This window comes from Artemia franciscana, chromosome 16 (genome assembly GCF_032884065.1).
Source record: "Artemia franciscana chromosome 16, ASM3288406v1, whole genome shotgun sequence".
In the NCBI taxonomy this organism is placed as follows: Eukaryota; Metazoa; Arthropoda; class Branchiopoda; order Anostraca; family Artemiidae; genus Artemia; species Artemia franciscana.
The window spans coordinates 37,292,932-37,316,330 of record NC_088878.1 but is presented as its reverse complement, the minus strand read 5'-3'; the positions used below and the strand labels follow the sequence as shown (position 1 = coordinate 37,316,330).

The 23,399-nt window shown below is 33.6% G+C and overlaps 1 protein-coding gene across 2 annotated transcripts in view; it reads right to left on the bottom strand.

Annotated features, from left to right (window-relative positions):
- The window catches only part of LOC136037410 (LIM/homeobox protein Lhx3-like), a 59,897-nt gene that overhangs the window by 19,634 nt on the left and 16,864 nt on the right, over nt 1–23,399 (bottom strand). For both annotated transcript variants that reach the window (XM_065720164.1, XM_065720165.1), the window contains exons 4-5: nt 22,700–22,868; nt 2,764–2,888 (exon numbers count right to left, since the gene is read on the bottom strand). In XM_065720164.1, the coding sequence (XP_065576236.1) occupies nt 2,764–2,888; nt 22,700–22,868 (294 nt within the window). The remainder of the gene's footprint in view (nt 1–2,763; nt 2,889–22,699; nt 22,869–23,399) is intronic.

The window sequence follows — 23,399 nt, the reverse complement described above, 5'->3', positions numbered from 1 at the left end:
GCAGTAGAAGACTTGTGAAAATGTAATCTACCATCTGGTGCGGGGAAGTGAGTTTGGGCGTCACAAAACTGTTGAATGCTTGATAAGGGATATTGATATGGGATTATCCCTTTGGCTAGGGCTCTTTGAATGACAAAACCGCACCTGTCAGCGTTAGCGATCCGGAAAAATGCTGGACATACAGCAATAAAAGAAGTTTTGACTTAACTGCTCTTTGAATATTACATGGATTTCGGCATCTATAAAGTAAATTACTCGGTTGAGCAAACTCTTATCCAGTATTAGAGGTGATTGGGGATGATTCAAAATAATTTTTTTTAGCGAGTTGTAAAAAAAAAAAAAATCTAAATGAAACTCCTTATGTAGATTTATGCACAAACTATGTATATAATGTAATGATTTTCATGCAGATACGCAAATAAACCTACATAAACTATTTTCATAAACTGTTTTTAACACACGTTTTACATGGGTATTTTTAATTTTTTCCTTCTGTCTTTTTCTCGTGCTGTCGGGCTTTTTCTAATTCCTCCGCTTGTCTTACGTCTTCCTTTCTCTTTGCAAGAGTCTAGTCTATTTCTTTTATTTTTCTTTCTTTCTTCTTTATATTTGTCTCCTGCTTTACTTTATAGTTTTACAAGCAAAATAGTGTTTTAGCTTCCTCCTATCTCTCGGGACATTATCCCTCTTCCCAGCACGCTTGTTATGATGACGTCATTTTATATTTATATTTGCTCGTCGATATTTTATGTTTACTTTTAATTACTTATTATTAACTTATTAGTCCAGTTCAATTTTTTTGTAACATTCACAAATAAATAGGTATAAAGTAAAGCCTCTGTGCTGAAGAAAAATTTATGAGGGGTTGCGGTCGCACGAAAGCCCAGACAGCTTTTTCCCTATTAAATAAAATAATTAATTTTATCTAGTACACAAAAATATTAAAAATCAAAATGACTGAGTTAAAAATACTACTACTTCTAAAACTCACCACAGTACAAAGCCACCTTAGGCCAACACAGTTACACACGCTCGTCCTCCATTCCGATCTATTCAATTGCATCCCTTCTTAAACCCTCCTAAGAAGTTCCAATTTCATTTCAATCCTTTCTCGTGACCTTTCCCCCATCTTTTGGGGACTACCCTTTTTCTGTTTGGCCTTAGGTGGATGGCCGAAAAGGAAGACCTTTGGCAATCTGTCATTCTTCATCTGTAAAATATGTCCTAGCCATCTCAACCTTTCTCTCATTGTGGCCCGAGAAATAGGGATAGAACCACGTTTTTCGTACAGCTTACTGTTTAAAATACGGTCGTACTGTTTAAAACGGCTACGAAAACAAAATTTGCAGATATATCCTCTGGAACACATCTAACATTACTTCTTAAAAATAACATCCCTTAAAAATAGATCCCTTAAAAACTCTATTTCTTTACTTAATATAAGTTGCTTATTTGTAGCTTAATTTTTGTGAATTAATTACTTTAATAATTGATTAAACTGCTCGTGGTAACGAACTGTAAGTTAGGAGCGACTCGGCTTAATAGCTCCCGAAACCCTAAAAAAAGAATTTTGATACTAATAGGTATATCAAAGGAATCGCCTTATTATGCTGATTTTAAATATATAAGGTTCATTAAGTTTAGCCTTACTTATTAAATGCTTCGAGCCTGAGAAAACTTGCCTGATTTTCGAAAAATGGGGAAAGACCCCCTCAAAGTATTTGAATCTTAATGAAAGTCACACCATCAGATTCAGCGTATCATAAAACCCTACTGTAGTGGTTTCAAGCTCTTATCTGCAAAATGTGGAATTTATATTTTTTGCCAGAAGAAAGATCAAGGATGCGTGTTTATTATTTTTTTTTGTTTGTGGTCCTAGAATATCGTGAATGGGCTCATTCGAACGGAAATTAAAAATTCTTGTGCCCTTTTCAAGTGACGAAAAAGATTGGAGAGCAATGTCACTCATCATAGTTGAAAGGCCCAATAACCATGCTTTTGGATATAACACAACCCTCCCCCTATAGCCTCAGGGGAGAGATAATCTGTCCTTTCTTTACACAGAGTATCCGTTATTGTGAAGTAGATATACGTCTTAGAGTGAGGGCGGGTGGGCAAATTTTTTGCTGGGAGTTTTTCCAAGGGAGAATTTTCTATGGGGAGGGAAGTTTCCGGGGGATGAACTTGTCAGGGGATATTGTACACTGGGGGAATTTGCCAGAATTCCTATAGAAAATTCTTTCTAAATGTGTTCCTTACTCTTTTCCATCTCAGTTTTACGCGTGGAGTTTTTAAGGGAATTGTCCGGGGTGAATTTTTATCGGGATTGAATTGTCTAGAGGATACGTCTGTGGGGAAGGGGATTTCTCCATGGAGCTGGAGCCAGATTTCCTTGTATTACTTAAAGACGACCAGCAATTAAATTAAAAATACGAGTTTTCATTTCAATTGAAAGTAAAGAGCAACATTAAAACTTAAAGAGAACAGAAATTATTATGTGTATGAAGGGTATTGCCCCATTCCTCAACACCTCACTCTTTCCGCTGAAGTTTGAATTTTGTCCTAATTCTTTAAGAAGGACTCCTGAAACACAAGGGTCGTTTAATTAGAACAATAGGAATTTTTTAAAAGTACTAAAAAAATTTAACGTAAAGAACAAGATGTTAAGGAGGGGACAATCCCCTTCATACACGTAATAATTCCTGGTCATTTTAAGTTTTAATGTTGCTCCCTACTTTAAGTTAAAAAAATTAATATGCTTACCGAAAGGTCCGTTCATATCTTCTTCGTCCAAACGTCTTCGAATGGCCTCCTTGTCGTTCCTAAAGTAAGGACCCCAGCATCTAGATCTCCCCGCATCTTTCTTCAGACGCTTTTCTTTTGCTCTCCTATAAGACATTAAAGTTTCAAAAAACTCAAACAAATATTTTGAAAGATTCTGGCTCTCTCTGCATTTCGGATTTGACATATAGTTATTAAAAATTACAAAAAAAACTTGTTTTTTTCGCTGACGTTGTCGTAGTAGCAGAAAAAACAAAAAAATTGACTTAAAATCCACTTTCATACTAACTTTATTAAAGATAATCAAGAAGCTTCTTTAGTGAAACAGATCTGTATCAATATCATCATTTTGCGTTACTAAAAACAAATGTTTTTATTATAAAAGCGAAATGGATACAGGAGAAACTTATCAGCTTAATAAGCAATTAGCTACTTTACAATCGTTCCCGGTTGCAGCGGTAGCTAGCAACCTAGTAAGAGACGATCACGTCCAATACTACAAAATATAATAACCCATTGGAGTCAGATAAAAAAAGAAGTACACTATTTGAACCACCAAGCCTGAAAATCCCTATATAGGAAATTTACCGTCCCTTGACTTGAATAGCAAGGGCTAAAAGAAAAAAAAGTGGATTCCTGGAGGATTTCAACTTTAAATAGCTTCCGTAGTTAGTATGAAGTTACTAAAACCTGGCTAAAACTGGGCTAAACTGGGCTAAAACTGGGCTGTGGGCTAAAACCTGGATTGCAGCTACTATCACTAAAAAAGTAATCCCAACGTCTCTTTTCACATAGATTAGCTTTTTGGAATAAAAAGGAATAAAAAGGAAAAGAAACCACTTAGTTGACATGCTCTGTTAAAATATCATAAAAATTAGGATTTATGATCATTTGCTTCTAAAACGAAAGATATTTTTGCCATCTTCAGTGTCGCTTTAATGATAAGCATAAGGCACATAGATTTTCATTTTGGCCCAGCAACTTTTGCTATTTTACACGGAAACAATTATTATTTGTTTTGTGCTTACAAAAAAAGAAAAAAAAGTGCTGAGTTGCCATGTCCCACTATAATATCATGAATAAGCTGCTTCATGATCAATTGTTTTAAAAGTAAACTTTTTTTAGCTATATTTTTACATGATCTCTTTCCCAAAATCATTTCTGCATGAAAGAAACACTTATTTTTGAGAAGTTAGGAGCGAGACTTAAACTTAAGAAGCAGTAGTTACTGAAGACAAGAAATGGGCTGTAATTCCTTAACATTTTTGTGTGTGTAAAAACAAATTTTGCGCTTTGCTGAAAACATATTAAACTGATTGGGTACTGAAAACACATTTTGACTCCTCTGCTATTTCAAGAGGAAATAAAACAAAAAGAAGAAATACTACTCAGTTGCATTCCCCACTTTCATAAAATTTGAGTTACAATCTATGACCAGTTGCTCTTTCAAGTAAAAAAAAAAAAAAAAAAATTTTTCAACTAAAAGTAAGGAGCAACATTATAAATTAAAACTAATAATTTTATCCTGTATATGAAGGGGATTTCTCCTCCTTAATATCTCACTCTTCTCACTAAAGTTTTTTAGTATTTCAGAAAAGCTTCTAAATTAAATTAAATAGCCCTTGTGGATCAAAAGTCGTTCTTAAAGAATTGGGACAAAAAGCCAAATTTTATCGTAAAGAGTGAGATAATGAGGAGGCATAGCCCCCTCATATACGAAAAGTTGTTCCTTAATTTAAGTTGGAAAAACTTCCACCCTGAAAGTTCCTCCCATTTAAAATCCCTCGGATGATTCTATCCTCGCTGAAAATTCTCCACGGGAAATCTCCAGCAGATAATTCTGCCTGAAGAATTTTTCTTAGTCTACGGAATTTTGAAAAAAGAACACAAAACTTGTTTCTTATTTAATTTTTGATCGTTTTTTATATAATCCCAGAAATTTCACTCCATGGATAAGTTTTTCCCGGAAACCCCCAGAACTTTTCCCGTAGAAAATTCCCCCTTGGAGAATATCTCCCCCATAACACACTCCATGTCGAATTTTTCACTTGGATCCCCCTCCCTTCCCATGCGGAAAAACACACCAGAAAATTCCCTCCCCACTGACAGCTTCCCCCGGTAGTTTCCCCGGGATATTTCCACATATAAAATAGAGCCGCTCAAGAGAAAGTAAGACAAATAAAAAGAATTTCGTATAGAAATTCTGTAAATCTTGTCAAAACTAAGCTAAGCCGGCATAAGTCAAGTATCCAGAGAAACAGGTCAATTCTTTTAGCATATCTTTGCATTTATGGTACTATATGGCTCATCTTTTAGTTTTCCCCGTAATGATTTACATTTCCAATGTAATTATTGTACTTATTTGCATAATTTTCACTTGATTAGGGAAAATTGGCTCCAACTTTACCCTCCCCCCACGATTTTGACAAAATTACACCACTGCCTCCTAAGGCCCGTCTTCTTTTCCCATGAAATGATTCATAGTTTTATAACTGACTAGCTTTCCATTCGAAGGATCTGAAGTGCATAACAAGGGGCTTGTTATTAGATTGAAAAGTTTTCAGAAGACTTTTTTTTATGTCTTTGTCCCTTTAGGTCTTGCCCTAGTTATTGGGATTAAACAATTCCCTTAACTGGTCGTTGGAAATCAACAGCAATGAAAAAAGACGTTTTTGGGTCGCTAAAATAAGCATTGATTTAAAGATAAAACTAGATTTTCACCTTTACAAGGGATGAGTTCGTAGAACAGAAAACATTTGGGAATTTTATCATTTCATATAAACATTGGGAAACATTGGTCGTTGGAATCGACAGCGAAGAAAAAAGACGTTTTTGGGTCACTAAAATAAGCATTGATTTGAAGATTAAACTAGAATTTCACCTTTACAAGGGATGAGTTCGTAGAATAGAAAACATTTCATATAAACATTGGGAAATATTGGTTGTTGGAAATCTACAGCGAGAAAAAACACGTTTTTAGGTCGCTAAAATGTGCATTGATTTAAGCATAAGAATTTAGCCTTTACAAGGGGTGAGTTCGCAGAATGGAAACTATTCGGTGATTTTTATCATTTCATATAAACATCGGAAAACATGTTTTCCAACTTTTTTTATTTTTATTTTTTTATAAGCGTTGGAAAACTTCGGTCGTTGGAAATCGATAGTGAAGAAAAACGATGTTTTGGGGTCGCTAAAATAAGCATTGATTTATAGAGAAGACTAGAATTTGACCTTTAAGATAGATGAGTTTATAGAATGGAAAACATTCTGGAATTTTATCATTTCATATAAATATTGGAAAACGTTGGTCATTGGATAGCAACAGCTAAGAAAAGAGGCATCTTTTGCTTGTTAGAATAAGTTAAAATTAAAATTTCGTCTTTACAAGGGATGAGTTTGTAGAATAGAAAACATTCAAGAATTTTTATCATTTCATATAAAAGTGGTCGTCGTGGTTGCTGGTGGTCGTTGGAAATTGACAATGACGAAAAAAGACGTTCTCGGGTTGCTAAAATCACCATTGATTTAAAGATCTAACTAGAATTTGGCCTTTATAAGTGATGTGTTTGTTTTATGGAAAAAATTTGAAAATTTTTATCATCTCGTTTAACCGATGTATAACGTTGGTCGTTGAAAATTGACAGCGACGAAACAAGACGTTTTTGAGTCGCTAAAATAAGTACTTATTTAAAGATAAACTAGATTTAGTCTGTACAAGGGATGAGCTTGTAGAATAGAAAACATTTGGCAAATATTTCATTTCGTATAAAAACTGGTAAGAACATTTATCAAATTTTTCATTGACAGCGATGAAAAATACGTTTTTGCGTCGCTAAATTAAGCATTTTAATAAACTTGTCACCGAAAGTGATGAAGAAAACGGTTTTGGGTGGCTAAAATTAGCATTGATTTAGATATAAAATTTGATTGACCTTTACAAGGGATAACTTTGTAGAATAGAAAACATTTGGCAAATATTTCATTTCATATAAAAATTGGTAAGAACATTTATCAAATTTGTAATTGACATCGGTGAAAAAAGATGTTTTTGAGTCGCTAAATTAAGCAGTGATTCAAAGCCAAAATTAGAATTTTGCCTCTACAAGAACGAGTCTATAGAATTGAAAATAATTGGTAATTTTTCATTTCTTATAAAAGTATTGTAAAAACATTGATTAAATTTGTCATCAACAGCGGGAAAAAATATGTTTTTGGATGGCCAAAATAAGAATTGATTTAGAGATAAAATTTGAATTTGGCCTTTACAAGGGATGAATTTGTAGAATAAAAAACATTTGGTGATTTTTAATTTTATATAAACGTTTTTAAAAGTATTTAATAAATTTATCGCTGACAGTGATGAAAAAAGACGGTTTTGGGTGGCTACAATAAGCATTGATTTAGATATAAAATTTGAATTTGGCCTTTAAAAGGGATGAATTTCTAGAATAGAAAACATTTGGTAATATTTAAATTTTATATAAACATTTTTAAAAGTATTTAATAAATTTGTCACCGAAAGTGATGAAGAAAACGGTTTTGGGTGGCTAAAATAAGCATGCCTTTACAAGGGATGAGTTTATTGAATAAGAAACATTTGGTAATTTTTTTTTTCATTTTAGATAAGCTTTTAGTAGAAATTTTTTAATAAATTTGTCGAATGTTTGTTAATTCACTAGCTAAGCCGATAAATATACCATTCTATTTGTCATTCAACGTTATTTTTAAATATAATAATGCAGAACATAAATTTATCGAATGATAAACAATTGGTAATTTTGTCGAAAGTTCTAATAATTTCCTAGCTAAAAGATAAACTTACTATTTGAACTATAATTCAACACTGTTTCTAAATATAGTAATGTGAAACATGCTTTTATCGAAAGAAAAACATTTGGTAAATTTGTTAAATTGATCGATTGACTTCTTAGCTGAAGAGTTATATTGCCCTTCGATTTGCAAGGCTACAAAATTGAAGTAGGTTCTTTGGGTACCCAAACCGAGCTTCGAATGCAATTTTGTCGAATGTTCTATTTATTTCCTAGCTAAAAGATAAACTTACCATTTGTATTGTTATTCATATTCGATAAATATGATTTTATCGAAAGAAAAACATTTGGTAAATTTGTTAAATTGATCGATTGACTTCTTAGATGAAGAGTAAAGTTACCCTTCGATTTTCCAGACTACAAAATTGAAGTAGGTTCTTTGGGTACCCGAACCGAGCTTCGAATGCAATTTTGTCGAATGTTCGATTAATTTCCTAGCTAAAAAATAAACTTACCATTTGTATTGTTATTCATATTCGATAAATACGATTTTATCGAAAGAAAAACATTCGGTATATTTGTTAAATTGAACGACTGATTTGTTAACTGAAGAGTAAAATTACTATTCGATTACCAACTGAAGTAGGTTCTTCAGGTACCCGAGCCAGGCTTCTTTGGATCTAGTCAGGGCAGCAGTTTGTTAATTTCAGTTTTCAAAAAGGTTTCAAAAATGGCGCCCAACCACACCCCCCCTCCCAGCCACAACCCCCCAAAGAACCACAGTAAAAAGTCATAAGAATGAAATGTCAAAGGAAGAGCTGATGGTTACTCCACTAAAGAATTTAGTGAGTATTCCCCTAAGTCCCTGTTCAAAGAAACGTTATTATTTATTTTGAGATTAATTTTGACTGATTCTCGAACCACCTGTTTTGTCCCCAAATCATTACTGATGAGTGAAGATTTTTCAAAAAGTATCGTTTGGGACGGATGATTAAATATATGCCAACATAAAGCAGAATCAAAGGAGTTGTTGGAACTATTTGAAATTAATGCCTTGTCTATGTATTTTTATGCTGTTGTAACCGTTTTTCTAGATGGGTCCTGATGGGTCCTGCCGACATAGTAATTTCCGCAATCACACGGTAATTTTATAGACCCCTCTTTGGCAAGTAACTGGGGTCTTACCTTTACCAGAATTCAAGAGATTACTGATTTTAAAATTATTAGTAAAAACTACGTACACATTATTTTTTGTGCAAATATTTTTTAATTTTGTTGTGATCTTTGGGATATACGGAAGATAGACAATAATTGAGGGCTTATCAGTAGCCTCACATTGTGAAATATCTTCTTCGATTTTAGAAGAATGTCTTCTTATTCTACGTTTAATTATTTTATTGACAAAAGGAATGGGGTATCCATTACCAAAAAGAATATCTCTGATAAAGTTTTTTTCTGCATTTATATACGAATCGGAGCAAATATTCAGGTCAGTCAGAACCTCCTAATTGATTCCAGTCAGAACCTGTTACAAGCAGGTTTCACTTCTTTTTTCAATTGGGGTCGTCAAATTTTGGGGCCTAAAAGTTGTCTAATTTATTTATCTGGTCAGATTAAAACTCCTAAGAATCTTTGCGTCAGCTAATGGGATCAGACGTGTTTTAAGAGGGAGGCGGGTGTTATCGGGGTTTGAAATGGGTCAAAATTTGTTGTATTTAATTAATTCGAACATAATAGCCACAAGTCAAACAGCCAAGGAGAACCTGCCATAAAAAAATGTAGGGGCACCACACCATCTTCTAAAAATGGGGCCCAAACATTGCCGAAACTTTCAGCTTGGAAGGCATAAGAATTCCATGAAAAGGGATGGGTTCTTTGATGCGCAAACACGGTCACAAACTATTCTCCCACAAGGAATGGTAACTTTTAATGTGCCATATAAAAAAGCTTTTTGCTGTGTTAGCTTGGGATAACTTTGTGCTGTGACAAATTTGTAGGTTAGTACTAGTAGTGTATACTTAAAGTTCATTCAGCGTTGTTCTCATTCAGTACAATTGGATAAGTGAAGTTGTTATAGCCCGCGTATAATCAGTGTATAATCATAAGTAGCCAGTTCAATTAACACATAGTGGCATTAGAATAGACTTTTTACACACTTTGAAAGTACTTAGGACAGTAAAAATGGAATTTGATTTTCTGAAATGACTAAATACAAACTTACAGACTATAAATATAAAAGAAAATTAGGACAAATAAAAAACGTAATTTTTAAAAGATAAAACTCACATACACAATTATGCAGTTTTGGAAGTAGTGGGTGCCAAATTTGAAAAAAGAGAAACGTGGAAAAATCAGCACAAATATAAGCTCTAACGTGTGGCACCTTGCAGCCTGAGAAAGTGCAGAATTCTTTTGAAGGTGTAGTTGTTTTTGGGACTCCAAAAATTGTGAATGCTTGAATTTTTATTGTATTGACAATATAGTTATTTTATATATTTTGTTAGTTTGATAGTTAAACAGTTATTTTGAAAAAAAAAAGTTCGTTTAAACTTGCAGACTATAAATATAAAAGAACATTAGGACAAATAAGAAACGTAATTTTTAAAAGATAAAACTCACATACACAATTATGCAGTTTTGGTAGTATGGGTGCCAAATTTGAAAAAAAGAGAAACGTGGAAAAATCAGCACAAAAATAAGCTGAACATGTTGGTACCTTGCAGCTTGAAAAGGTGCAGAATTCTTTTGAAGGTGTAGGTGTCTTTGGGACTCCAAAGATTGTGAATGCTTGAATTTTTATTGAACAAAAGTGTTGGGAAATTTAACCAAACTTGTTTTGCTTATCTATTCTCAATGTCCGACGTGGCAATGCTGACAACAGCCCCAAAGAATAATCTTAGAAAACCATAGTTTTCAGGTATGAATAGACGGAAGGTGAGTCCAAGGGGAGAAAAATACTTTAATTTTGATGTCCTTAGGAGAAAATTTATTTAAAAAGAGGGACCACATTTTGGCAAAGCTAGTTTTGTGGGGAGAGAGGGGGCACTTGCCTAGATCACGAAAATTTTAGGAGTACAAAATTTCAAATGAATAATCTAACATTTATAATCATTTTGAAGTTTTTGCAATTTATTTTTGTTAAAATAAGTAGAGGGTGCAGTTGGCAGTAAGTATAAACAAATTGAATATGAAAATTTCATTTTCCCCATACCTTTTCACAAATAAAGTAATGAAAGTCGGATTACAAAAATTAAAAATGTTGCTAATAAATGAAGATTTCATTAGTAAATGAAAATTTTCTTAAAATGTAGCCTGAAAATCTCTGAGAGACAGGAAGGAGGGGTGCTAATCAAGATTTTACCACGGGCAAGAGAGAGGCAAGAACCACCACTGCATTTTGGTAACCAATATTTGATAATATTTTGGTAAGTAGTATCAACAGAACAAGCAGCGTGAAACTTCTTGTGTACCAAGTTTAACATCGTTCACTTTTAGTCCCAAATTCTTCACAGCTTAAATTTTTCTATTGTAGTGTCAACAAATAAATTCTAGGACGTTACCAGATGTAGTATTTCTTACCAGTTTAGCCTTAGATTCTTTTATGGTTCAATTTATTAATTCCTAGAAGAGTAGTACGGAGCATCTTAGAGAAAGAACTGTTTCCATGGTAACGACTCAAATGGGCGTGTTCAAGTCACTGTGAAAGCCACCCTAATATGTCCCAGTGGAATTGAATACTGCTTCGCATGGAAAGTAATTACTTCTAAGAGCTTAGAAAATGGAAAAATCCTTTGCTACTTTCGTGAAAGGTTTTGACAATACTAAAGGGGAAAATACAGAAGTTATAGTAAAGCATAAAGCACGTAAATAATTTCTATAAGAAAAAAGAAAATTTTATTTAAGCTACAAGGAATAAAAAACTAATGTTATATTTAGCTGTCTTGGTGTATTTTTAGGTCTGATAAAATTAAAAAAGTATGACTTGGAACAAAAAAAAGAATTATGCATTTTCCTGGCAATTCACTCACTAAATATTTGCTATGGAATGTAGTTTTAATAAATTGTAAAGAAAACGTATAAAACGGACTTAAAAAAACATAAAATAAGTAAAACGAAGGAACCTGAAAGAAAAAAAAATCACTGTGACTAACCCATAAAAATAGTAACTGAAACCCCCTTTTTCAAGGAAGAAAAGAACAAAAAAGAAACGAATATTGAATAACCAGAAATTAAATCGGCCTAATACAAAATAATTATTAAAAAAAAATCAATAGCACAGTAGGATTTAGATCCTTTATAGTATACATGACATTCAAATGAATAGATTTTTGTCTCCTACAGGTTCGTACCCAGAATTTTTTTGGGGGGAGGGGTAAACAAAATTGAAAAACACACAACAAATTTGTTAATATTCATTTTTGTTATATTTTTACGAGTTGGACAAACATTTGGAGGGGAAGAAGGTAGGGGTTAATACCCCCTTCCTCCCTCCCTTCGATACGACCTTAGCCATATGCCATGTTTGCCACCATATTAGACCTATTCGTACATTAAATCCAGGATTCTCTAAGATTTTTCCTTTAGTTGGTACAAAATATTAAAGGTTAGAATCTATGTACGAAGTTTCACCAGTGTTGCCAAGAGGAACCATGAAAAACAGTAGGCGTGAATTAATTCTTTAAATTCTACATATTTTTCATTCATAAAAATTTAAAGATGTTGCAAAAACAAGCAATTAATCATTTAAGGAAGATATACCTTAATAATTTTTTTTTTTACATTCATAGAAGTTTATTATTATACAGCATTTCCTGGTTATCCAGAAGGAAATTTATTCCTGCAGGAAATTAACTCCTTTAAATGTCTAATTGTTTGTGATTTATCAAGGTTTGAATGGATCATATCAGGTTGATTTGGTCACAGTATTGCTTTGGTCTTTGAACTGTGAGGACATAAACTGGATTTAACTTTGAATCTAATTGGATTGCGCAACTAGTGACATTGAGTACAGTAAGAGATTAAGAAATTTTATTATCTTTGAACATTCAAAGAGTTTCGACGTAAAGTGGTATAATAAGACATTAATGTACCCCTAATTTGCAAGCAGGAGAGGGGCAGTTCCCCCGTCGCAAGCATCAACACTGGTGACCACACAATATTTATTTCCATTTGTGAAAATCGTCAACTTTTTATGAGTTATTTGAACAAACTATAGATTTAATTCAGTGTCATAGGACTATAATTATAAAGGTGTACCGTGTCCTGCAATTCCCGTTCCACTGGGCCACCTTTCCAACGGTGATTGCCACTTCTATCGTGGGCCTGCCCATATTCAAGAAAAGTGCTTGTTATTTTGTGTACGGAAGAAAATAATGGAAGACTAATACTATTTATTCTTCGCGGATTATAGCTGAAATTTACAGTATCAGTAGTCACGCAGTCGTCCTTTGATCAATTCAATAAGCTGATCAATGAGAAGTTGAACAAAATCCTAACGGGACAAGCTCAAGCTTCTACAAAACTAGACTTAATTTCGGCAGAAATTAAAATTCTAAAGGATGAGGCTGTGTTGCGAGACCATAAAATTTCTGAGCTTGAGTTAGCCCTAGATGACCAAAAGACCCAATCAGATTCGTTGGAAAAGCGGCTGCTAGCCTTTGAAGTAAAATAAAGAAAGCTTAATCCACTCATTCACGGGCTTCCCGAAGAAAAAGTTTCCGAAAAGATGGAAGTTTCAGTTTCAAACTTTATTAGAAACAGTCCCTCCATCTTTATTAAATCTCCAACTAAGAGTCTTAATAGCTATTTTAATATTATTCCGGTTAGACAAATTTTAGCTTTTCAATGTATACTTTTCCGTGTCCGTTACGTAAAGGATCTGCAACCAGATTGTTTTAAATCATTTTTTCCAGGCCCTCCCTCAGTCCGACCATATAATACTCGTTGTTCTTTAAGTAAGCTTCCTGTGCCTTTCATTGTCTCCGAACGGTGTAAATTTTTGCCTAAAAGTGTTATTACAAATTATTGGAACAGATATGAATTTTTTTGATCAGAGTATATCGCTATTAACATTAAAAACTAAAATGAAAGCTCTGCTAATTAGTAAATATTAAATTGTGAGTAGCTCCCGGCCGTTCAGCTATCGGATAAATATTAACAATAATTTTAATAAATGTTTTTAGGCATTTATTTTTTGGTGTGAAATAGAATGAGAAGTGTGATGACATCCGTTTCTTCTGGGTTTGTTTGTTTATATTTTTTGTATTGTCGCCCGGCTTTCGAGTCAGTCTCACTGTCGGGGATTATTAATTTGTGAGTAGCTCCCGGCCCTTCAGCTATCGGATAAATATTAACAATTATTTTAATAAATGTTTTTCGGCATTTATTTTTTGGTGTGAGATAGAATGAGAAGTGTGATGACATCCGTTTCTTCTGGGTTTGTTTGTTTATATTTTTTGTATTATCGCCCGGCTTTCGAGTCACTCTCCCTGCCGGGGATTATTAATTTGTGAGTAGCTCCCGGCCGTTCAGCTATCGGATAAATATTAACAATAATTTTAATAAATGTTTTTCGACATTTATTTTTTGGTGTGAGATAGAATGAGAAGTGTGATGACATCCGTTTCTTCTTGGTTTGTTTGTTTACATTTTTTTGTATTATCGCCCGGCTTTCGAGTCAGTCTCCCTGCCGGGGATTATTAATTTGTGAGTAGCTCCCGGCCCTTCAGCTATTGGATAAATATTAACAATAATTTTAATAAATGTTTTTCGGCATTTAGTTTTTGGTGTGAGATAGAATGAGAAGTGTGATGACATCCGTTTCTTCTGGGTTTGTTTGTTTATATTTTTTGTATTGTCGCCCGGCTTTCGAGTCAGTCTCCCTGCCGAGGATTATTAATTTGTGAGTAGCTTCCGGCCGTTCAGCTATCGGATAAATATTAACAATAATTTTAATAAATGTTTTTAGGCATTTATTTTTTGGTGTGAGATAGAATGAGAAGTGTGATGACATCCGTTTCTTCTGGGTTTGTTTGTTTATATTTTTGTATTGTCGCCCGGCTTTTGAGTCAGTCTCCCTGCCGGGGATTATCAATTTGTGAGTAGCTCTCGGCCGTTCAGGTATCGGATAAATACTAACAATAATTTTAATAAATGTTTTTTAGGCATTTATTTTTTGGTGTGAGATAGAGTGAGAAGTGTGATGACATCCGTTTCTTCTAGGTTTGTTTGTTTATACTTTTTGTATTGTCGCCCGGCTTTCGAGTCAGTCTCCCTGCCGGGGATTATTAATTTGTGAGTAGCTCCCGGCCCTTCAGCTATCGGATAAATATTAACAATAATTTTAATAAATGTTTTTTGGGCATTTATTTTTTGGCGTGAGATAGAGTGAGAAGTGTGATGACATCCGTTTCTTCTGGGTTTGTTTGTTTATACTTTTTGTATTGTCGCCCGGCTTTCGAGTCAGTCTCCCTGCCGGGGATTATTAATTTGTGATTAGCTCCCGGCCCTTCAGCTATTGGATAAACATTAACAATAATTTTAATAAATGTTTTAGGCATTTATTTTTTGGCGTGAGATAGAATGAGAAGTGTGATGACATCCGTTTCTTCTGGGTTTGTTTGTTTATATTTTTTGTATTGTCGCCCGGCTTTCGAGTCAGTCTCCCTGCCGGGGATTATTAATTTGTGAGTAGCTCCCGGCCGTTCAGCTATCGGATAAATATTAACAATAATTTTAATAAATGTTTCTAGGCATTTATTTTTTGGTGTGAGATAGAATGAGAAGTGTGATGACATCCGTTTCTTCTGGGCTTGTTTGTTTATATTTTTTGTATTGTCGCCCGGCTTTCGAGTCAGTCTCCCTGCCGGTGATTATTAATTTGTGAGTAGCTCCCGGCCGTTCAGCTATCGGATAAATATTAACAATAATTTTAATAAATGTTTTTAGGCATTGAATAGTTTGTTAGGATTGAATAGATGCTATGTGAATAGTTTTAAATATGTATATTTAAAGAGTAATAAAGAACTTAACTTGAAGGGACTTTTTTTTTTCTTGGAGTCCAAAGCAAAGCAATGAATCTGATATTTACACCTTACATGCACATTAACTAAATTATATTACTTACATAATTAATTAAATTATATTACAAATTATATTATTACAAATTAAGTAACAACAGTGATGCTTTCGGAATCAGAAGAAAATAAGGATTCTATTGATATGTGAATAAAGTTGAAGCGCTAAAGGGACAAATACAATAAAATAAGATAATAGGTCTTTCCAAAAATATATTTTGATAAAAAGGAGTTTTATGTAAGGTTTTGGTTGAAATTCTTACTTTTAGTATGAATATAGTTAGACCTTAAAATTTTTCGGTTAGTTAGGGAAGGAGGGAAATAACTCAAGGGGTGCATTTTAATGCCAAAACATCTGAACTCTCATTGAGCCTTCAGAAAAATACAAATTAGTTCTATGGGGGAGACGAGGGGAGGTTCGACGTAGGAATTGATGAATACTTCCTAAAGTTGCATTCAGGACTTTTGTCTAGGGGCTTTTTTTTGGGGGGGGGGAGGGTTTACGAGGAAACTAAAAAAAGCATAAAAAAATGTGAAATTGACATTGAATACCTCTTGATTTCTGAGAATATTTCCGGTTTATGCTGTTATTATGAAAATAAATATTAGCATTTAACGCTAAAATGAGCAAAATTTGTTCAATATTGGAGTGTGACTACCCCTTCCTCATCCTCATTTCCACCTCATGGTCGTTCGGAGGATGGTCATTTGATCAATAAATTTTCAGTACTGGTCTTTTTTTTATAAGTCAAAAGTAATTGGAGCCCAACCAATCAGGGGAGAGTTCTGGTGGGAAGGGTATTTTCCAAAGGGGGATACCTAGCCTAAAGTGTGATAAGGCACGCTAAAAGTTTCTCAAATGTGGAGCTTTCAGCTACGCCACTAGCCATAGCCTAAATATGTCCAAGATTAGAATTACTTATTTTATCAAAAAGGTATTAAAAAAGTGCTTTCAACGGGCCAAGTGACCCCCCCCAACAGCCCCAGATAAATGGCCCTATATTATGGAGTCAGTCCATGTCTTTCACTGCTATTCCGTGTCAGAAAATACAACTATGTTGGACATTATTAAGATAATAATCGTGCAAAGATTTCCAATCTCTAACATCAGAGGCCGAAAACTCTACCCCGTCAAAACGTGTCCCCTCACTTGGGTAAATTTAAGTTATACCCTTTTTGATATGTCATCACAAAATAATTTTCAATCTATGTCATTTAAGACACAATGTGAGCCCATGGCTGCTTCTATGTTACCACCACCCCTCACATCACCAACTTTTTAGGAGAAAACAGGCATTATGCGCCTTCTACATAGAGCCAAAATACTCAAAGAATTTCCGATATGGGTGTATCATACAAGGATTTAGCAGAAAGGTAGGCCTGTTGAAACTTATTTGAACAGAAATTATGCAAAAAAAATATCCGTTTGTGTGACTGAAGGTCCAAGTCGGGCCTTAGCTTTTTTCAACACTTCTCCTATCTATCCATGCTAACTGTTTCATGACGACCGAACTTGAAACCAAAGGGGCCGGCAACTTAGGCCAAAGTGACAGGATTATAATGATTTTTAGAAGTACCTTTTTAGCCGTCAAAGCTACATTTTCTTAATTTGTTGGTGCTATATTTTTTTTTTGCTACTTCTCACTCACGTGTCTTTTTATAGAATTTGATACCCGCATCTACCAAAGACTACATAAATGCACCATGGTTGTCTTTTTCATTAAAGATTGAATATAAGAGTTTTTCCAATTTTTAAAATATATGTGGTTGTATAAAATTCCACTTAACAAATTCAAAAAATTGTATATGTTTTTACCAGTAATGGTTATAGGAGTGTAATACAAATAAAAGGAAATTATATAAGATATTAGAAAGACTGGGGGCAGCTGCCCCCCCCTGACAAGGATTAAAACCGCGTGTGTTTTCACAATCCTTAGTAATACAGCTAAATAAGGTGTTGTAAATAATATTTGAATTGCAAATTGGCGTCCCGTATGATAACGCAAAAACATAAATTGTTTTCATGCTGGCAACCTAACCCGTATATTAGCCACTTAGTGAGAGGAAATACAAATTGAATATAAATGTAGGTGAGGGAACATTTGGTCAATGAGTGTTGTAACACTTGTTACAAGAAGTTTAATTTTTACATTATACATTATAATTTAAGGATTTACTCAAAGACCCCATGTGAAGAACATTAGATAAAAGTGGAAAAGATAAAAGCGTAAAAAAAAGAGAAAAATCAAGTTCGCCTATGGGGGAAAAAAGTCAACCAACCATTATCCAGTTTTAACCGTTATCCAGTATTGCAAAATCGCTAGTATACATAGGATTGTAATATTCAAATCTGATTATATGAAATGGCTAAGGGGAAACTTATACAACTAAATTTACATGTATCCAAAACAGCAAAATAAAAAGAGAGGAAGGCCTGATTTTTGGCCACCCCTAAATAATTTAAATAGCCATAAATTAAATGATTCAAAATCAGGTTTTTAATGCCAGCGTAGCTTTTTTCGCTGCTGATCTTATAGGTCTATTTGTGACAGGTTCTGTGTTAGTATCTATTGGTTTTTTAAAATATTTTGTAAGGTCATTTTTGATTAAATTTGTGTATAAAGCATTCAGTGAGTATTCTCCTAAATCCCTATTTAAGGAAATCTTATTATTAATCCGAAGTCTGATTTCAATTGCTTCTCGAACTACTTGCTTTATGCCTAGATCATTGCTAATAATGGCGGATTCTTCAAAAAGTATTTTGTGGCTAGGATACATACATTTTAGCAATGATCTAGGAATAAAGCAAGTAGTTCGAAAAGCAATTGAAATCAGACTTAAGATTAATAATAATATTTCCTTAAATAGAGATTTAGGAGAATATTCACGGAATGCTTTATACACAAATTTAATTAAAAATGACCTTACAAAATATTTTAAAAAACCAATAGATATTAACACAGAACCTGTTACAAATAGACCTATCAGCAGCGAAAAAAGCTACGCTGGCAATAAAAACCTGTTTTTAATTCATTTTCTTTCATTTCATTGAATTGACTCGTTTCATAACAATTTATTTTTCAGTCCTGGTTGAACTTCGCTGAGGTAAGGATGATGGGACTGTTTTGAAAAACTGTTCATTTTAGTTTTATTGATTTTATCCTTTCGTAAGAGGTTTTTTTCTTATTTGTATTGCTGAGGACGGCCCTTGGACATAGAGCCGAAATATTCATTCTAATTTGTTTCCCACTGTTCCCCCCCTGTTGTTCTTCTTGTTTTTGGTGTTTGTGATGGAAAGACAGTGTGGTCTTCGTCGTTATTTAATATACATATTATACTGACTCGCAAGCAAACTATGTATTCGGTAATTCGCTTTCTTCTTCTAATACTATAAATGAAATTCGGAACATAAACCTATGTATGAAATGGTATGAAATATTCTGTCAAGTTGTTAAGTCCTGGACCCTCCAGTTTTTTACTGATCGTAATAACCTTCTTCAAGTTGCAAACTTCTCCTAAGTATAAACTGCCAAAATTTGTTACTGGTTACTTAAATTAAATTCTTTTTTATTTAGTATTAGTAAAAGTAATTGTTCCACTTGTGATTGTGGTGATGAAGAAAATTTATATCATTATCTTTATAAGTTTAAACTTTTTGAAAATGCATTTTAGATTGCAAGAGTTTTCTTAATAGATGAAAAAAACAAGTTTTTTAACTGGAAGTAAAGGGCTTTTCCCTCTTCAACGCCCCGCTCTTTACGTTAAAGTTTAATTCTTTCTCTCAACTTTACTTTTTAAAACAGTAAAAAACTTTAGTGTAAAGAGCGGGGCGTTGAGGAGGAATAAGCCCCTTTAATATACGGAGTAATTTCTGTTCGTTTTAAGTTTTAATGTCGCTCCTTACTTTCAGTTAAAAAACTTTTTTTTTCATTTTATTTCTGAACGTTTTTCAACTAATACATTTCGTTTATTTTGGCTGTCCGCAAAATGAGTAATTAAAACGAAATTTGCATATTATTTTTTTTTGGCGAAATGGCTTTCTCTTAGTTTTGATTAGAAAATTTTTAGAAAAGAAAAAGCTGGAGAGGAGGCCTAGTTGCCCCAATCTTTTGGTTACTTAAAAAGGTAACTAGAACTTCTAATTTTTTACGAATGTTTTTATTAGTAGAAAATATACTTAAGTTACGAATTAACTTACGTAACGAAATTCTATATTTGTATATTTTTATTACGTATATGAGGGGGTTTGCCCCCTCGTTAATACCTCGCCCTTTAAATTAAAGCTTAAATTTTGTCCCAATTCTTTATGAATGACCGCTAAATCAAAAAGGCCGTAGAATAAATAGTTGAAATTACTAAAAATACTTTAGCGTAAAGACCGAGGTGTTTAGGAGATAAACCCTACATATGCGTAATAATTTCTGTTCATTTTAAGTTTTAATGCTGCTCCTTACTTTCAGTTGAAAAAACTTTTCCATATTTATTTTTTCATTTTTTTAAAATAATGCTAGAATATACTGCGCCCTTTCATGAAAATTATCTTCTCCCATGGCAAAGTCCTCCATGGAAAGTTCCCCCACATAGCCCCCTCCCCCAACCAAAAAATTCCGCTGAAAACGTCTGTACACTTCCCAATAACCATTACTATAGGTAAACACTGTTCCAAGTTTGTAGCTTGCAACCCCTCCCACGGGGACTGTGGGGGAGTAAGTCGTCCCAAAAGACATTTTTATTAATTTTTGTGACTATGCTGAAGATAATGGCTATTGCAAAATTTTGATCTGTTGACTTTGTGAAAAAATTTAGCGTGGGAGGGGGCCTAGGTGCCTTCCAATCTTTTCAGTCAATTAGAAAGGGCACTAAAACTTTTATTTTCCGTTAGAATAAGCCCTCTCGCGACATTTTAGCACCAATGGGTCGACACAATCACCCCTGGGAAAAAAGAAAACAAATAAACACGCATCCGTGATCGGTCCTCTGGCAAAAAATACGAATATCCACATTTTTGTAGATAAAAGCTTGAAACGTCCATATTAGGGTTTTCCGATACTCTGAATGCCATGATATGATTTTCAAGATTCCATGACTTTTAGGGGGTGTTTCCTCATATTTTCCAAAATAAGGCAATTCTCAGGCTCGTAACTTTTGATGGGTAAGACTAAATTAGATTAGAATTATATATTTAAAATCCTCATAAGAATCCAATTCTTTTGATGCATCTATTAGTATCAAAATTTGGTCTTTTAGAGTTTCGTTTACTATTGAGTCGAGTCGCTCCTTACTACAGTTTGTTACCACGAACTGTTTGATATTATTAATATTAATGTTATTTGGTTTAATAAAGAGGCTCAATATGCCGTTCTAGCATTCTTGAATCAAACAAAGAGACTGGATATTGTGTAAATCTTTTTCCCTTGTGCTACTTAGTAGATTGTATTTTTTAGCTGTATTTGTGATATAATCTATTTGTTGTATTTTGTAGATTAGGTAGTGAAATACTGTCTACGGGTTTAGTCACTAAACAAAATCATTCATTCATACCTCCTGTTAAGCAGTTTTAGTAGTAGTGAGGGCCAAAGTAAAAAAATGATAAACTTGGGTTAAAAAATTAAATCTTAGAAAAACAAACTAAAACAAATGGCACCAACACCTTAAAAATGCATTTGAGAAATTGCTTAAGAAACGGCAAAAGTTCGGTTTAAGAAAATCGTCAAAGAAATGACATAAGAAACTAAAAGAAACTTTAGAAGGTGTGATTTCCTTTGAAATTCAACAGATTGAACCCCTTTCAAATTTATGGGTTGCCATTGCACACTGAGTTACACAAACTTTACGTCATACTTGCGAGGGTACAGCACAGATCTGAAGAGGCAAAGTATAATGCTACATAAGAATAGAACCAAGCTCTAACCTTGTACTGCATTAGTGTGTAGAAATCAAGGTTTTGTTGTTTGATTTTTCAAAATAGAGGTCTTGACGGTAAGATTGGATAACTTAGGGCATGATTGAACGTGGCTTTACCTTAGAAACTCCCTTGTTACCACAATAAAAGCTACACAAATAAGTTATGAGGGTTAATTTGTGATGTTCTCAGCAAGAAATTCAGCAAAAGTATGACTAGTACGGCAAATTCTAAACCCAATTTATTTTAATTTCCAGTAAAGTGAATCTTTATATAAACTAGTTACAACAACGTTAACCTGTATTTTTTACAATCACAAATAATTAAATAAAAACACAACACTTTCATTATGAAAATCTCCTATGAGGGTCGAGAGTTCAGGGTGGGAGGGGCTGAAAGGGGCTTTAATTCTTCAACAGAACTAGTTCATAATTAAACCAAGAATTGTCATTGAAATGACAGTAATGAACCTAAATGCGAATTGTACTCTTAAATTCAATTTAACTTGCATGCAAATTATACTGGAAAGTAAACAATTTTGATTTATCACAGTATAACTGAAGATAATGTACGACGAATGAAAATGTACGACGTGTCGGATATAAAAGCCTTTAGTGTAGATGGGGATTACTGCTACCGCATCTAGCTGCAACTCGGTCGCAGCGCAAAGAAGACACATCGCACCGATACATCAATGTGGAAAACTGATTTAAAGACTAACTTTACAGATGAAAAGCTTTGTTAAACTCAATTAAGTAATTTTGCTATTTTATTTTTAAGATTCAGTGTGGCAACGCTGACAAAACTATGCTACTGGACTAACAACCTTATAATTAAGAAACAACTAAAAAGAAAAAAAAAATCGTAATTAAAAAACAAAGCAAATTTCCCTCAAATATCACTTCAAATCACAATAAAATTACATTTTATTGTGATGCCTGGGGCAACAAGGAAAATAACCTTTCTGCTTGGGTAGTACTCATGTCTCTTTCCTTTTTTTTGCCTCCCAGGGGTGACCAATACCATTCAGTGGCCATAGAATTTTGATAGAGAGAGATCATTTAAATGCATATTACAATATCTAGTAGCTTTTTAAGTAAAAAAAGAAGGTTAAGCCACAATAAAGCGCCATTTTTCACCCAAAAATAACCTACAATTTTGATAATTCGTACCTGTTTTGAAACCATACTTGAACAACTCGCATGTCTAAACCTGTATCTTGTGACAACTGTTCCCTGATGTGCCGCGCGGGCTTAGGGCTTGCGTTGTAGGCTGATTTTAGAGTGTCCAGTTGTTTAGCTGTAATAGTGGTTCTAGGTCGTTTCGGGGGACCATCGCCATCTGTAACAAAAAATGGCTTTTATAAACTTGGTTCAAAACTTGAGGTATACAAAAAGTATTTTTAATGATGATATTCATAAAGATTATAAAATTTATAGTTTATCAAAAAGTTACAAAATAATTAAGAAATTTATTTTATTATATGTATTAAATATTACTTACAATAAATTACACACACATATATATATATATATATATATATATATATATATATATATATATATATATATATATATATATATATATATATATATCTGTAACCGCATGTGTCTTTGCTCTTCATTTTCATTTTTGGTACGCCACCGCTGTTCTTCTAACCCTTGTGTATTTGCTCTTCATTTTCATTTTTGACTCGTTCACATGCTCGGTGTCGCATGTCTTCTAACCGCGTGCGTCATTGCTCTTCATTTTCATTTTTGACGCGTTAAGTGTTTAGTACCTAGACTGAATGGTCGTCTAGTTAGTCTAAACTAACTAGACTGCATAGTTTAGTATTTAGTTGTCAGATTACCGTAACAATTTCTTAAAGGT